At 46.4% G+C, this 17,012-nt stretch overlaps 2 protein-coding genes and 1 pseudogene across 2 annotated transcripts; 1 reads left to right on the forward strand and 2 right to left on the reverse strand.

The window, feature by feature from the left end:
- Positions 1 to 17: 17 nt before the first annotated feature.
- dnajc27 (DnaJ (Hsp40) homolog, subfamily C, member 27) lies at positions 18 to 3,623 on the reverse strand. Its single transcript, XM_046381880.1, has 7 exons — positions 3,209 to 3,623; positions 2,597 to 2,679; positions 2,367 to 2,436; positions 1,993 to 2,157; positions 1,784 to 1,906; positions 1,530 to 1,690; positions 18 to 1,339 (listed from the first exon to the last, which is right to left on the reverse strand). The coding sequence occupies exons 1-7, from the start codon at positions 3,293 to 3,295 to the stop codon at positions 1,207 to 1,209; spliced, it is 822 nt and encodes a 273-aa protein (XP_046237836.1). The 5' UTR covers positions 3,296 to 3,623; the 3' UTR covers positions 18 to 1,206.
- A 205-nt stretch (positions 3,624 to 3,828) lies between these two features.
- Positions 3,829 to 12,415, reverse strand: LOC124055265 (T-cell surface glycoprotein CD3 zeta chain-like). Its single transcript, XM_046381907.1, has 8 exons — positions 12,209 to 12,415; positions 6,015 to 6,112; positions 5,870 to 5,911; positions 5,558 to 5,623; positions 5,440 to 5,472; positions 5,244 to 5,297; positions 5,067 to 5,096; positions 3,829 to 4,965 (listed from the first exon to the last, which is right to left on the reverse strand). The coding sequence occupies exons 1-8, from the start codon at positions 12,267 to 12,269 to the stop codon at positions 4,900 to 4,902; spliced, it is 450 nt and encodes a 149-aa protein (XP_046237863.1). The 5' UTR covers positions 12,270 to 12,415; the 3' UTR covers positions 3,829 to 4,899.
- Positions 12,416 to 13,888: 1,473 nt separating this feature from the next.
- Positions 13,889 to 15,772, forward strand: LOC124055250 (annotated as a pseudogene).
- The last annotated feature ends 1,240 nt before the right edge of the window (positions 15,773 to 17,012 follow it).

A 17,012-nucleotide genomic window follows, 5' to 3' on the forward strand; every position in this document is an offset into this window, starting at 1 on the left:
CACACACACACACAGAGTCATTTTTGGCTTTTTATTATTTCAATCCAGTAAAACGTGCACTTACATGAACCACAGTGAGACTGGAACACACACACACACACACACACACACACACACAAACACGCGCGTGCACACGCACACACAGACACACACACACTCGCGTCACACTTGAGAGGAAAACTTCTAAACAAGTTGCTTTGTAAGGTGGTTAAAGTCAAGTTTCTTCTTCCTCTGCTCTTCTGTCAGCGTGACCTTAAAGGGGGTCACGGACAGGAAACGCATCATCAACACAGCCGATGAATTAAGTGCGAGACAAACTCGTTTTCAGGTCCAGTCACGAGGGACGAGACGCCGTGAATAAGTTCAGTCAGACACACATTCCTGAAACACACCGAGCCTCAGTGACCGTGATGATGATGATGATGATGATGAAGACCGGACTCGTCGTCACGCTGGACAAACAAGACGTGGTCAGAACACACAACACGCTGATGTGGAACCGCTGGAGGGACTTCAGGGACACTTTAGCTCCTCCTTAGTTTGGTTTAGAGCCAATAAACAGTCGGAGGTAAAGTTTTATTAAAAAGTCCCACAGGAAATGAGTGATGTGGACTGTGACTCTCCACGACACAGAAACAACCATTTAATGACTTCAGTGAACAAATGAGACGTTGGACAGGAAGTGATGTCAGGGATTTGGTACCACGAGGGAACAAATCGGTCGCTTCATGTCGGACGGGACCCGAACCGACCCGATCTGTGAGCCGTGAGACCGGAACAGGACCTCCGCACTGACTGAAACCTGTGACGCCGTCTGGGATCTGAACCGGATGTCCGCTCAGACCCGCCGCCCCGCTGACATCATCATCACCGCCAACAGGAAGCACGACGACGTCAGCCGCAACTTAAAGCCTCAGAAGTCCGGCTTCAAACTTGCTGTTTTAAGTTAAGGTTGCTGTAAATTGGATAACTTGCGCACACACACACACACACACACATAATTAAAATGCAGTAAATAAGTTAAAACTGGTCATGAACCAGGCGTGGTGTTGGCGTACAGCACTGTGGCGAGCAACATGGCACACGAGACCTTCACGCTGAATAAATAGACTGATAAATAAACGCTGTCCAATCGGCTGAGTGTCCCTCTTCAGTCCACGTCTGAGAGACATGAGGTCCAAGGTGTCAGGTGTGTGTGTTTCCGTGCTATTTAATGTTCTTCAGCAGTGACGTGCGGGCGTTCACCACGGCCTTAAAGGCGTCCTCGCTGCCGGGGGCGACGCATTTGTCCGGGTGCAGCAGCACGGCCAACTTCCTGTACGCCTTGTTCACCTCCTCCCTGGAGACCAGCAACACAGGACAGACGAAGACAGTAAACAGACACGAGTCAGTCAAGGTGAAAACTGACACGCTGACCTGACTGTGACCTCGCCGACATTTAACTGACGGACGCGTCGTCAAAACTTACAATTCAAACCAATTTAAATGCAAACCGAATGAACGAATCCGAGCGCCGGCCCTGAACTCACCGCGTGGCCCCGGGTTTGACCCCCAGCATGTCCCACGAGTCCTTGCTGTTTCGGATGCGTCGGATGGTGTCTGCCTGCTCTTTGGTGAAGCCGACGCTGACCTCGGACACTGGACGCTTCCCGCCATTCTCACACATGTCGGTGATGGACGAGAAGAACGCCTGAGGGACGAGACAACACGACAGCAAGCTCAAGACCACGTCTCAATACATGCTTCTGTCAATCAGTGTGTGTCTCTGTGTGTGTGTAGTGACCTGAAACATCTCGTTGATTCCCTCTCCGCTCTGTGCTGACGTTTCAAAGTAATGAAACCCTCTGGACTCCGCCCACAGACGGCCTTCCCCCTCGTCCACCACCCGCCGCTTCGTCAGGTCCACCTGCACGGCCGGACACACGGTCAAACACGTGACAGCGGTTTGGAGGTTTATGTACGGGTTTAAAGGCGCACACATGGAGACCTGACCTTGTTGGCGCAGACGACGAACACGATGCTGTCCATGTTGGCCTGAGAGCCCATTTCCTGTTTCATCTCCCCCAGCCAGCTGTCGAGAGCGTCGAAGCTCTCCCTGAGGCCGACGTCGTAGACCAGCAGGACCCCCTGACTGTCCTTGTAGAACTCGTTACGCACCTCAGAGACGGAAGGAACAAGAAGGACGAGCGGAGGGACAAGCAGAGCAGGTGGAGACAGACAGACTTCATTTTCCTGGTTCAACAGCACCACCTGCTGGCAGCTTGCTCACATTACAAACGTGACTTTGGATCTGATTTTATTTCTGAAAAGTGTTGAAGCTGCTTTTCAAGTTTTCTTTTGCGGAAAAAAAATGTTTTAAATCTCACCTCATAGAAGAAAGGATGGCCGGCCATGTCAAAGATGTTCACTTTGATTTCTCTGTCGCGAACCTGCACTCTGACAACACACACATTACCAGTATTACACAAACACAAGTACTGCAATGGTGTACTAATCAAGTACTGAAACTCAGAGTAACAGAAAATGGCCACCAAAGTGGCATTCTGGTTTGGTACAAGGATGAAACACATTTTGTTTGTGCAGCGTATGAACCCACTTGGTGACTCCATAGTCGATGCCAATGGTGGCCAGGTACTTGGGAACAAACCTCTTCTCACAGTAGCGTTTGATAATGCAGCTCTGGAACAGAAATGATCAGCTAAGATTAGCTCCTTCATGCCAGACCTCCTTCAGAAATCTAACAATTTAAGGGCGGATTGAGAAGTGAAGCGCAGTGAAGACTGTGTCAATTTTAGGACATCCTGTTAAGTCACACTGTAATAATGCACAAAAACACAATTCATAATTATATTAGAATTACAGTATTCTATTGGTGAATTCAGCATTGAAGACAGTTGTGTTTCAACGCGTTTAGATGGCTGAGCCGAAGGAAGACAGCAGAATCAGTCGCTCCTTTCATAAATCACTGACATCACAAAACGTGTGAATTAAGCTCGACAGTAAAATGGAAAATCAAATGCTAAACTGAAAAACACAAATGAGCACCATAAACACTAAAAGAGCACAACAAACATAAACATTAAAGCCAAGACCAGCCTTTCAAATCGTTTTAAACGTCGTCAGTTCTTTGAAGAGGGCTGGGGACGTCTGAAATAAAATGCCTGGATTCAACATGGGCTTTGGTCTAACACAATCCGGTGGTCCTTACCTTTCCGACCTCGGCATTTCCGAGGCTGATTACCTTCACACGCAGTGATTTCTTGTTATCTCTTCGCTTGGGTGCGGCTGTTTCCATTTGGATTTATTTTAATTTAACGTAATAATCTGTGAGGGCCAAAGTGGAAGGACTCAGAGTTGACAGCTGCTGCTGCTGTTGTTGTTGGGAACGAGGCTAACAGGGCTAAGCGCTCGTTAGCAAACTCGCTAATTATTAGTTCCTTCAACTGAATTATCGTCGTATTAATTAAAAGCACCGCATTGTTTTAATTTAGCGTTTGTGCTAATGTTTTGGTTGAGCTGCCATCGTGACACACTACAAAAACAGAGCGACCCTGCTAGCATCTTAGCCGACAATGCTAACCAGCTGTTTGGGACTGGCATCAAATCCGCCGTTGTAAAGTTCCGCTCGTTCCTTTCAAAATAAGACTTAAGGCTAAATAACAGGAAGCATCTGATGTCTCTTAGTTTGAAAAAGTGAAACCTTAACACCTTAAAAACCTTTTGGTTTCAAAATCCATAAATAAATTCATTAAATTTCAATGACAGTCCCCGAATTTACACATTAATCTAAAGGACAAATAGATTAAATGAAAACGTATGGCAAATGAATGACTTGTGAGGAATTTTAATGGTTTTCTACAGACATTTTGATGGGTCAAATTGACAAATTAACATCACATTACTTTAAAATGACATTCATTTGTCTTTTAAGATGAAATTTAACGGATTCATGAGAATTTTTGTATTATCCAGTCCACAAATTAACTTATTAAAGCAGGACACAAAAATAATCTAAAAACACCTCAATTACAATATTAAATTTCCTGAAATTTTACACAGAAAAATGAAAGGTTGAAATTGATAAAAATATGGAGGACACAACATATTAAACAACGTTATAAAAAAAGATGTGTGCAATGATGAAAATGATCTGCTGTGCAGTAAATCTGTTCCGGGATCAAATATGTTTTTCTGTGTTTGTCCACCAGGTGGCAGCAGCTGCAATTGAACCGTTTGGCTGCTTTAATTTGCATCTGTCACATTTTTATTAATGTACATTTTAAAATCAGAAGTAACATCAGAACAGCTTTTACAGAGCAAACATCATCATCATCATAAGGGCACAATATTCAGGCAGGAATTCTCAGGAAGATATCAGAGCAAAACAAAAGACTGACTATTTATATGTAAACACTTTGAAAATAACTACCGACCACAAGAGTGACTGTGGTTAAATTAGAACAGCATGTAAGCAACAGCGCCAAAACGAAGCCACTGACGAGCAAAAAGGAAAACAAAACTTTTAAAAGAAGGAAGAAAAACTTGCTCTTCACGTTTTTTAAATTCTACAATAAGATCTTAAAGCTGCAAAACATCACACCTGTTTTATTGTCTAACGTAAATGAGCTAAATGAAACACGGGCCTTCCGGCTCGGAAACTACAATAAAAACTACAACCTTTATGAACACAAATTTCTGGAAACGTTCAGGACTACAAGGACCTTTGAAGACGAATCCTCTGAAGAGAAGACGGGCTGTCAGCCTGCTATCATCCCTACCACGAAACAGGAGCTCCAGCCAAATCATCAGTCCCAACAGATGTTTGTTTGTTTGTTTGTTTGTCTGCGGAGGCGGACAGGAAGTGGGAACACGTTTCAGGATGGCCGCGTGTGGACGCCGTTAGCGAGCGGAGAGCGGCTTCATGTGGAGGGAGTCGTACGTGTCTTTGGTGGCCGTGCTCAGACCCTGAAGAGACAGAAGATGCTTTCGTTTGTTCCAGCGAACAGCCCAGACGGGTCGCGACCCGCCGCTGCTCGACGCCACAACACGTTTTGCTTTGCACTCACCTGGTAAACCTGCTCGTTCTTCCTCTGACGCTGCAGACGCAAACAGAAAACAGTCAGCAAGCAATTTAGAATCCGTCAGGTACATTCAAAAGTATGACTTCTACAATAAGTAAGGAGAATCTGATCATGAATTCAAGTTTTGTTTGAATTATTTTGTTTTTATGCCAGCAGACTCACCTCCCTTTTAACAGGAAGCTCCTTATATTCTCCATCTCCACGTTTGTTCAGGTCCTGATTATTCAAAATAAAATAAAATTGCATCACATACAAAATAGAAGAAATAATAATAAACTACCGACTGGTGTTTCTGGGCAGAAAACGAAGCTAAATCAATTTTAAAGTCAGAACAATAAGCAAAGAAAACGTTTGTTACCGTGTAGGTTTCCTCATCTACCACCCTGCGGTTCTGCAAAACACAACAGAGCAAAGTGAGGAGTTCAGCTTCAGCGAACCAGGACGCGAACTCACCTGAGATCAGATCGGTCACTCACCCTTCCTCTCTCAGGATCTCCTCTCACCAGCGGGGCGTAGGCTCCAGAGTCCTGACCCTGCAGCTCCTGAACACAACACAACACACTGCATCACACACACGTCCTCTCAAACACACTCACAACACAGAGAAGTGAAAGCTGCCTTCACGGCCCCTGACTGACGCCGTAACTCTGAGGACTGACGGAACACGTGCAGCAGAACAGGCGGCGTTCAGCACCGCCAACATCCACTGACAGCTCAAACCCAAACAGCACGTGAAGGAGTCGAACTACAGACGGATCGTCGTGCGTGTGTTGTGTTCGGTGACTCACGGTGTAGATTTCCTCCGTCCCCTTCGCTTTGCTTCTGAAGAACTGAAAACATTTCAACAGAAGAAAAAGAGCAAAATGAGTTGAGATTCGATGAATCGATGAATCGAATCTCGCGTGAGTCCCGCCTGCGTGTCTGCTCACTGACCTTCTCCCTGATGAACATGCCGGTGATGAAGAGTCCGTACAGGCCGAGGAAGCCGTCCAGGATGTAACACAGCGCAGGGTTGTACAACTCAATTGCCTCTGTGGAGGTCAGAGGTCACACACACACACACACACACACACACACACACACACACACACACACACCAGCATCTCAGAAACACAAAAACTGGAGGCAGAAGGAGGCAAAGTGGTGACCTCGTTTTCAGATTCCTCATACAAATGAGCCTCACGGATCCCCTCGCTCACCCAACACCAGACCAAAACATGGCCGACTTTCTGGTCAAAAGTCAAACCCGTGGACATAAAAGCTGAAGGAAAGAAGTCGACTACGACTCCCAGGATGCATTTCACCAACGGGTTCTGCTGCAGGAGCCGAAGGAGAAACCCGACAAAACACTTTCTGATTTTAGTTCAGTTTGTGAACAACACGAAGACAACAACTTTTGTTTGCAACAGCAGCCGAGACACAAATGACTCTGACCCGTTTGAGTGTTTAACCCCCACACACACACACACACAGACACACACAGACACACACACACACACACACACAGACACACACAGACACACACAGACATATGCATATACACACCCACACTAAACCACACACACACCTGCCAGTGTGATGGAGGAAACCACCGAGCTTCATCACACACATTCACACACTGCAGAGAAATAATATCTGTGTTACAGTCGACTGACAGAGTGAGACCCGAGGACCGAGCGCGGATCCATCCGCCGCCCAACATAGTCCCCCACAAACACACTTCCTGTTTGTCTGATGAAAGACTGCAGCTAACTTTGGTGTTGATGACAGAAGTTTGCTCATCAGTTTAAACGGTATTGAAGCCCAAAGCCTGCCGGCTCCACCTGAACTCGACCTCCACGTCGTGTTTGTGGTTTCCTTCTGGAGGGACACACCTCAGGTTCATCACACACAAGCTTCAGTTCAGCGTGAGGACCGAAGAGACTCCTTCGAAACTCGTGATGAGAGGAAGAGGAAGAGGAAGACCATGGTCTCAAACCGCAGAGCTGAACCTGAACGAGCCTCTGACTTTAAACGCACAAGTATAGTAACAGCAGATAAGCACAGCGTCGACTCCCCCGCGGTTACGTTGCCATGACAACGCTGATGAAGACCAGATTATGTCACTCGGTGACTCGCGGCCACTTCACTGTCTCCAGCTCGATGGGAGGAGGGACATCTGATAGGCTCAAAATTAACAGCAGAGGAAGTCAGCACAACACAGTGTGAGTGTGTGTGTGTGAGTCTGTGTGTGTGTGTGTGTGTGTGTGTGTGTGTGTGTGTCTGTGTGTGTGAGTCTGTGAGTGTGCGTGCGTGTGTGTGTGTGTGTGAGTCTGTGAGTGTGTGTGTGTGTGTGTGAGTCTGTGAGTGTGTGTGTTTGTGTGTGAGTCTGTGAGTGTGCGTGTGTGTGTTTGTGTGTGAGTCTGTGAGTGTGCGTGTGTGTGTGTGTGTGTGTGAGTCTGTGTGTGTGCGTGCGTGTGTGTGTGTCAGTCTGTGTGAGTGTGTGAGTCTGTGTGTGTGCGTGCGTGTGTCAGTCTGTGTGTGTGTGTGAGTCTGTGAGTGTGTGTGTGTGTGTGTGTGTGTGTGTGTGAGTGTGTGTGTGTGTGTGTGAATCTGTGAGTGTGTGTGTGTGTGTGTGTTTATGTGTGTCTGTGTGTGTGAGTGTGTGTGTGTGAGTCTGTGTGAGTGTGTGAGTCTGTGAGTGTGTGTGTTTGTGTGTGCGTGAGTCTGTGAGTGTGAGTCTGTGAGTGTGTGTGCGTGAGTCTGTGAGTGTGAGTCTGTGTGTGTGTGTGTCAGTCTGTGTGAGTCTGTGAGTGTGTGTGAGTCTGTGAGTGTGTGTGTTTGTGTGTGCGTGAGTCTGTGAGTGTGAGTCTGTGAGTGTGAGTGTGAGTCTGTGTGTGTGAGTGTGTGTGAGTGTGTGTGTGTGTGTGTGAGTGTGTGTGTGTGTCTGTGTGTGTTTGTGTGTGCGTGAGTCTGTGAGTGTGAGTGTGAGTCTGTGTGTGTGTGTGTGAGTGTGTGGAGTCAGGGTGAGAGATCTGATGATCACTGCAGTGTTTTGCGTACCCACAGTTCCGTATTGTACTTCTCCTGAGTATTTCCATTTTGTGTGGGTACAAAGTACTTTTACTTTGGTATCTGAGTACTTGCTCAGTAGAGAGTACATCAGAGTGTTGCACTGACTGATGTGTATTTGTACACGCAGACGAGCTCCACCTGAGAGACTGGGCTCTGTGTGCAGTACTGCAGTACTCTGTGTTCACAGTACATGTACACACTGCGTGCAGTCAGCGTGAGCTTTACTGGACGTCCTCTCCAGCTGCCATGTGACTGCATGGTGAAAAAGACATTTTGTGTTGTGCTGGTCTGATTCTGTGACGACTGCTGGGTTCACTGACTCACAAAGTAGCAGCTGCAGCGCTGAAGCAGAAAACCAGAGGAGTCGTTTCCACCCAATCAGAATTTGATTAACTGGAAGGTGAACTCGCCGAGACGTTGACGGAAAGCTTGATCGCATGTTTTCATGACTGTCAGAAACTGTCATGACTCACCACCAACACAAACAGCTTGTTTCCATTCACAAAACTCCTGCAAAGGTTTCCATCACAGCGCCTGAAGTCACCGACTTCTCCCACATGCCAGGGTGTCCCCGAACACACCAGTGGCCTCACCTGCTGCGAGATCAAAGCTTTGACCAAAAACAAAAGAGCAGCAACATGAGATGAGGACTGCAGTCCTCATGTTGACAGTTTCAGTTCTCAAAAGGCTGACCGACATGCTGGACCTTCAACGCACCACTAATGTTAAAGAAGACTGAACTTCTGTTCGGAGCTTATGGATTTGTGTGTGTGTGTGTGTGTGAGTGTGTGTGTGTTTTGTATTTATGTTCAGTCGAGGTTCATTCAGAAATATCGACTTCACGATTGTGTGTTTTTCTCACTTCGTGTAATCGCAGCTGGGAACTGATTCAAGTGGAAACAGACGTCAGAGCTTTCGCTTCCCTCAGCACTTCAGTCAACAACTTCATCAAAATGTGAGGTCGTTTCCTGAAAAATACTCCAAAAACATGAACGCGTCGTTCTGAGGTTCAGCCTGCTGCTCAAATGCAACACACAAGGCTCAAACACCTGGACTGACGTGTGGTGATGTGTTCAGGGGTCCAGGTTTGCTGTGTCGTTTGACATTTCTTTCGGCTGTGGGCTCAACAGCTGGCAGAACGTGTTTTCATTTGGTGGCGATCAGACTCACTGACGTTCATTAAAGACCGATAAGATTTAATCTGCAGAGTTTCCATTTTGTTCCTGACTGTCGGCGCCACATGCAACATGCGTCTCCACGGCGACGAATCCGTGAGGTTAAATATCGTCACCGATTCACTGATCAGCCAACACAGAAGCAAAGTCAGTCCTGTGGCCTGAAGCAAACCACAGAGGGGACTGGAGGCCTGGACTGGAGTCCTGGACTGGAGGCCTGGACTGGAGGCCTGGACTGGAGGCCTGGACTGGCCGACATCCACTCAGACCACCAGCGGTTTAGGAGCGCAGGGTTTCACAGCCGTCCTGTTTGACGAACTGTCAGAACCCACGAGCTGCTGCCGCGGCCTGAACCGATCCTCCACAGGTGGATTCACACGCCTCGGGAACCCCATCGGGTCCCACTGGGATCAGACTCCTGACAGGGTCTGAGCTGCAGTCGGGGTCTTATCTGGCATCAGAACTCTGAGGTTTTGTCTCATTTCTGCTGATTGCGACACGTTTTGAGATCTCATGTGAGGATTCTGATGAAAACAGAAACGCAAAAGTCAGTTTTCTTGAGTTCCTGAACACCTGAAACAAAATCCAGGACGCCTCGACACCCTCTCTGCTTCGTGACCTCTGTTTTCAGTTTCTGTTCCTGCCACAGAGCTTGCCTGCTCTGCTTTCACTTCATCGTTTCTCTCTGCCCTCCATCTTTCACACCTTCATCAAAGATGGCTGCCAGGTGGAGAAACAGCAGACTTCACTGAAAACCTGCTGAAAAACCAAACAAACGTGAGCTTGATGTTTCTTGAACAAGAAGCTTCCTGATTCCTCCTGCAAGCACGGCGTCTTCTTCTGTTCGCTCATCAGGGCGTCTCGACCGGCGGCCTCCTTCAGTCGGCTCGCCGCCGCGTCGAGCTGAGCCTCAGTGTGGGGAGGACGACTCAGCTTGACAAACCACAGAGCTGCTTCCTGAACGAGGGGGGGCTGACGCTCCGCGGTCCGTCAGAGCTGAGACGCCAGCCGCAGCTTGCTGGTGTGAAAGGCTTGAGACGGCCATCGCCACGTCTGCACGCGTTAACGAACTCCGCTTCGCGTTAACGAACTCTGCTTCACGAAGGCCTTCAAAACTTCACGTGACTGTAAACAAAACCTTCGCCCGAGGTTCACGAGGCTCAAACTTCAAAAGTAAACTAAAAATAAAAGTTTGGCTCCTCAGTTTGCAGAGCTGACGTCTCATCAGTCGAGGCTCGTTTTAATGCTTTTGATTTCACTGCTTTTGATTTTAGGTTGTTCTTGTAAGCCGTCACGCAGCTCAATCTTCAGCTTTGTCACTAAACACGAGGAAGAAAACTCAAAGTGCATGGAAGACGTGTTTTAACTTCAGGTGTCCTGTGACCCCGGAGCTTCGGCCAGACAAACAAAGACCCAACGAGACGCCTTCAAAGCGATTTCTTGCTCTGTGAAAGTTAATATTTCATTTTATTCCGGATTCCTGCTGCGTCTTCTTCCGCCACTCGAACGTGTGAATGGACTCGAGTGGTTTTTCAGATGTTAACGCGTCTTTGAGCATCTCTGCCTGTTTTTCAGCAGAACGGCTTCTCTTCGTGAGGGCGGAGGCCATCTTGTTGGAGTCGTACCTCCATTTTATTTCAATCGGTCCACGTTTCACATTAGTTTTCAGCTGATTTTCTTCTGAAAACGAACTCAGCCGGTCCTCACTGGACTGGACTGATGTTTCATGACTTAAACTGGTCATCTGAGACTAAAACTGGCGATGCACGACGGTTTAAGGTGTTCAGGAGCCTAAATAGGAATTCGGCACTCGAGACTTTCAGGTGTTTTAACGGTTTCAGGTGGTCTTTCCACTTGACAGAACTGTCCGTCCGACCACCGCAGTGAGACTTACGATGTTTCCCTGTCGGTTTGAAGGGTCAGGCTCGCATGTTCTGCTTTACCTTTTGACCAGCTGAAGCTGACGGCGATCCCGCGTCACCTTCACCGGCTGATTTCGGCCTTTTCACAACCTTCTGATCGACTCAAACGGGCTGCGACTTTGAGGAGCAAGAAAACAAGTGAAGCAACACGACGACTTCTGGAAATGTTCTGGATTTAACAGGATTTCCGCACCAATTTATGTTTTAACCGCACAGCGCGAGCACACTGACATGAATGGCTGTGACACCTTGGAGATGTTCTTTAATGGGTTCCTGAGTTGAGAACATGTTTGTGTCTGCAGTGTTCTGTTCATACAGAAAGCTGACTGTGACTGAATACACCTGACACTAAAAACTGAACGACAAGAGAACAAAACACCTGAGAAAACATTAAAAAACATCAAATGTTCTTTCTCTCTGAGACGTCTGGACTGTCGGTCTTCAGTCTTTCACATTCGTTGCTTGTTGGTCTAACATGTCGTCAGTTATGAGGACTACAGCGTCGATTAGCCGAGCAGCTGCTATCGTTAGCTCAAATATGTGGACAGATTAAAGAAGGTCTTTGAGTTTTTTTTAACTTGTAACTTTGTGGACAAACCAGAGTTTGATCCTGTGAGACGAACACCAACACAACCAGCAGGCCATCCAACATGGCCGCCATTTGGCGTTTGGTTCTCCGGTTTGTAATTTTCTACTTTTCAAGCAATTCGTTCGAATTTCCTCACAGGAAGTTCAGGTCAGCTGAAGTGTTAAATACGAGACACAAAACCTCAAAGTCTCATAAAAGGCTTCCAGAACCACAGAACATCCATCAAGTGGATCCATCAATATTTTCTTTTTGTTCGGTTTGAGACATCGACATTTTGAAAACTAAAACTGACTCCTTCAGCTATTTTTTCATAGTGAAGCTGCTGAAGCCTTCACTTGTGAGACTCCGCAGTGGAGAACTGCGTCTTCGGTGTCTGATGCGTCTTACCTGCTGGGGAAAACAGGGAGGCGAGGACCAGCAGGCCGCAAATCCTCGTCTGGAGCTCCATCTCAAAGTGCTCTCCCCGAAAGACGTTTCCCTTCCAAAGCAGGTTCAGCCACCAGCGACGAGCAAGAGACGACTGAGGCCAACGTCTGCCTTCCTCTGCTGTCTCTAACTGTGACAGGAAGTGGCAGGGAGCTGCCGTGCGAGGTGACACACATCATCTACGTGCACGAATCTTCCCCCCACACATGAACGCACCCTTTCAACGAGTGGAAAAAGAAATTCAGCTTTTTGTGTGTTTCTCTTTTTCTGTTTCTGTTTGATGTCTCGTCAGACAGTAAATCTTAGAAAATCTTGGGTGCAGGGAGGTTCACTACCCAAATCAGACTGAATTTAACAGTACTGATGAGCCACACAGAGGTTCCCAGCATGTGGTTCTGGACCCTCTGTGAGGTCACAACATGAACCTGAAGCGCTGAGGGACGAGACATACTTTTACTGCATTGTCTCTACTCTGCTTGGCCTGTTCGTATTTCATTTACGAATGAAATATGATGAATGTAAGACTGATCAGACGGTCAAAGGTGCGTTCAGGCTCGGCATTTTCATTGCAAACGCTGAGCCAAAACACAAACATCTTCAGTGCAAAAGGAGGAATTGATGGTTTATCTCAGTTACAGACAGCGAAGAAGAAAACAGCTGCCACGGCCAATCAGATTACTTTGATAAATCCAAGTGAACATCACAGTATGTTGCAATACTGAGACGATAACTTTATATCTGGAAAGCAACAGTTTAGCACAAGTACTGAATTAACTCCTCTGTATTTCAACACACGATCGGGGACACACTTGACTCCAGATCACAAGACAGGGGCTCAAATGCACCTGATGGACATGGAATGGGACATGTTTCTGTCTTCCTATTTATGGGAGACAAATGTCAGGCAAACAAAACAAGAAGTGATTTTACTCATCACCACACATTGAAAAATTCTCACACAAAGTAGTCTGGCTACATTAAGGCTCATGAGCAGCATTAAGTGGAGATCATTTTAAACGTTTTTTAAACGTTTTAATTATGAACAAAGAGGAGAAAAAACTGGCAGACGGAGGACTGGCTGCTGAGCTGAATAGATAATAATTTATAGAGCACTTCATAAAGAAAAGTACATAAACACAGACATGAAAACGTGTAAAAATGTGTAAAACACGTTTGAAGACATTTAAGAAGTTGTCACTTTTCCGGTGCTTTTCGTCTGCGCTTCTTTGGCTCCCTCTAGTGGTAAGGCTTGTGTCCTGCACTATTTTCTGACAGTAAACGTCTCATCCAACAACATGACGGATGGTGCTGGTATTTCTTCTTCTTTGGACAAATCAGGCGTCGTCAGGTTAGTCCAGTTACGACTAACAGGCTAAGTTAGCCTCATTAGCATCAGGGGATAATTCAGATGTTAATCATTTTGGATTGTTGTCTAGTGCACTTTAACCACTTCACCCATACATACATACAAGATCTGCTGGTTCACACGTAATACGCGTTTTCATTGTAACGCACATAATAAAGAAAATCCCCAAAGTTCTGAGATATTAGATATAGATATGAGTTTTAATATTTTCATTAATGAAATGCATTTTTAGCTTTACTTTGTGGCTTTTCTATTTTTAATTGAGGTAAAGATCCAAATAATTCTCACACTGTTAATTGTTGAGGATGATGAAATAAGTTACGCGACTTTTATTTTGAAAGTCAGCGGAAGAAAATGTAGTTGGAATAACCTGAAGAAGAAAGTGTAGTTCCTATGGCGAACACGCTACCTTCTACAATAAGATACAAGCTTAGTGACAGCAGTCTGTATGCGCGGCGGAACTTGTTTAAGTGGACTTTATGTAAACTTTCGAGGTGGAATCAGTCCGGATTCACCTCTCGTTAACCAAGAATGCCAAAGAAATGTAGCATAGCTTTCTAACAGGAAACAGCCGGAGACACAACATCTGAATTACCTGCTGGTGTCCTACGAAGCTAATGAAGCTAACTTAGCCTGCTAGCTGGAAACAGACGGAGGCGGACGGGATTTGGCAGCACGTCGGAGTGACCAAACTGGTTTTAACGGAGTGTGTGGAGGAAAAGATGCTGCTGTGACTTTGTGAAAATGTCACACAAACTACTGGACGCAGTTTTCCAGCCGGAAGTCCGCTTACACAGAGCAGGTGTGTACACTTCACTTGTTCCTCTCACTTTGAACGGCTGGGACAACATTCACATCCTTTGCTTCAGTGAAACCATTTGAACTCTGACCTGGTGGGTTTACATGTGCACGTATCATGAACATTGAGTCAGAGCCGTCTGCTTCACCTTTCATGGCATCTCTGCTCTGACTGAAAGCAAAGCTCACAATATACTTTTAGTTTGGACAAACTGCAGCATTTCTCCACACATTTAAGACAGTAGTGCCGTCAGCGGGTTGAATATGAACAGGAAGTGACAGTTTTTATGTTTGTGTTTGATTTTTGTCCACAGACGTGGAGCTGCGGTCGGTGAGTGAAGGAGAGGATCCCCCTGAGCGGCAGGACTGGAGCCCCAGTCTGGTCCAGGAGGATCCACCAGAGCTGCCACACATTAAAGAGGAACAGGAGGAACTGTGGACCGGTCAGGAGGGAGAGCAGCTTCGAGGGCCGGAGGAGGCTGATGTCATGGAGGCCACGTTCACTCCTGTCTCTGTGAAGAGTGAAGAAGACGATGAAGAGAAACCTCAGTCCTCTCAGCTTCATCAAAGACAGACTGAAGAGATGAAAACAGAAGCTGATGGAGAGGACTGTGGAGGACCAGAACCAGCCAGGAGCTCAGATCCAGATACCCAACCAGATACTGACCACAAGAGTTCAACCTCCTCTGACTGTGAGACTGATGACAGCTGTGACTGGGAGGACAGCAGAGAACCTCGGTCAGGTTTAAACCCTCTGCAGGACAATGAAGGACATCAGCAGAAACACAATGGACTCCAAACAGGAGAGAAACCATTTAGCTGCTCAGTTTGTGGTAAAAGATACCACAGGAAGAACTCTTTAACAGATCACATGAGGCTTCATTCAGAAGGAAAACGTTTCAGCTGCTCAGTTTGTCAAAAAACCTTTCAGTGGAGAGGACAAGTTGTGAGGCACATGAGAGTCCACACGGGAGAAAAACCTTTCAGCTGCTCCATCTGTGGACGAAGATTTGCATTGAAGGAACACCTGAGACAGCACTCGATTACACACACAGGAGAGAAACCCTTCAGTTGTTCCGTCTGCGGTAGAAGGTTCTCACAAAGTTCAAATTTGACCACACACTTAAGAGTTCACACAGGAGAAAAACCTTTCAGCTGCTCAGTTTGTAAAGCGAGTTTCAAAGACTCTGGTAATTTGTCAACACACATGAGAATTCACACAGGGGAGAAGCCGTTCAGCTGTTCAGTTTGTGCTAAAAAATTTGCACACAAGACGCATCTTAAACGACACATGACTGTCCACACGGAGGAGAAACCATTTAGTTGCAGTGTTTGTGATAGAAAATTCACTCGATTCCCTCACATACAAAAACACAAGTGTGTCGGTGAGAGCAGCAGGAGTAAATGAAGCTGCAGAGCTGCTCGTCGAGCCACTTTGTTCCAGCAGGATGTGATTAAACACTGAACAAGTTTGACTTCTAACGGATGCTCTTCTTTGTTGTCACAGCGTTTATTTCAGTGTGTTTATGTGTCTGATTTTTTGTTTTTTACAGTTTGGGGAGCTGATTTATCTAATTTTGTTTTGATCTTTTCTGTTTTATCCAAACAGTCAAGCAGATGAATCCAGAATGAAATTAATCTTTAGCTCTAAAATAGTTGAAAATGAGCTCAGCCAAGCTGCAGCACAGCAACAGTTTGGTGCCACCTGGTGGTGGAAGGTTAAACTGAACTCTGGTCGATGTGTGAGCTGCTCATCACAGAGGGAATACATTGTGAATATTACAAAAGAAAAGAATAAATGTTGTAGCCAGTTTACATTTGTGTATGTTTGTGTGTATGAGTGTGGGCGTGTGGTTGTGAGGACTCCAAGCAGAGAATTTGTCAAGTCCGGTCCTTGCAGTAACCGACTGCTGAGTGAGGTGCCTTTGAAGCTTGCACCACAATCAAACACTCTCAAGGTCCCCTTTTTTGGATGGTCCATTATGTGGGATGTCCCAGACTTTGCCTGCTTTTCCTTCCAGCTGGTGTTCTGGCACCCTCTCTGCATAACCTTTATTTATGACATCACTCAGAAACTTTGAATTCCTACTTTTCTTTGCCCAGCTGTGCTCGTTTTGCTCTCAGAAATGCCACCGAGGAAAACAAGGCAGCGTTCCCAGCTCACGGCTTTGATACCATCAAGCACAATTTTTATGTGGACGACTGCTTGAAGTCCTCGCCTTCAGAAGATGAAGCCACAGCTTTGGTGAGAGACCTGACAGCTGTATGTCATTTGGGAGGTTTTCGGTTGGTAAAATGGATCAGCAACAACAGGTCAATGCTGGAATCCATTGAAGTGCAAAAACAGACCAAGGAAACAGAAACGCTCTCCCTGTTGAGAGAACACTGGGGTTGCAGTGGTGTGCAGAACCCGACACCTTCAGGTTCAAGATGTCAGTCCATTCACAAGACGGGGTATTTTGTCTGTCATAAGCTCAGTGTACGACCCCATTGGATTTTTGGTCCGCTTTACCTTACCTGCCAGGTCGATGTTGCAACACCTTTGCAGACTGAGCTACATTTGGAATGAGTGCATCCCTCAAAGTTACCAGCAGCAGTGGG

The sequence above is a fragment of the Scatophagus argus genome, chromosome 24, assembly GCF_020382885.2.
Source record: "Scatophagus argus isolate fScaArg1 chromosome 24, fScaArg1.pri, whole genome shotgun sequence".
Classification (NCBI taxonomy): domain Eukaryota; kingdom Metazoa; phylum Chordata; class Actinopteri; family Scatophagidae; genus Scatophagus; species Scatophagus argus.

Excerpts from the sequence above, each read along its gene's own strand:
- dnajc27 (XM_046381880.1), bottom strand. The coding sequence starts at position 3,295 with ATGGAAACAGCCGCACCCAAGCGAAGAGATAACAAGAAATCACTGCGT. Across the intron at positions 2,437-2,596 it reads ATCGACTATGGAGTCACCAA|AGTGCAGGTTCGCGACAGAG; the intron begins GTGGGTTCATAC and ends GTGTGTTGTCAG. Across the intron at positions 1,907-1,992 it reads TCGTCGTCTGCGCCAACAAG|GTGGACCTGACGAAGCGGCG; the intron begins GTCAGGTCTCCA and ends CCGGCCGTGCAG.
- LOC124055265 (XM_046381907.1), bottom strand. The coding sequence starts at position 12,269 with ATGGAGCTCCAGACGAGGATTTGCGGCCTGCTGGTCCTCGCCTCCCTG. Across the intron at positions 6,113-12,208 it reads CTCCCTGTTTTCCCCAGCAG|AGGCAATTGAGTTGTACAAC; the intron begins GTAAGACGCATC and ends TGACCTCCACAG. Across the intron at positions 5,624-5,869 it reads GGACGGAGGAAATCTACACC|GAGCTGCAGGGTCAGGACTC; the intron begins GTGAGTCACCGA and ends TGTTGTGTTCAG.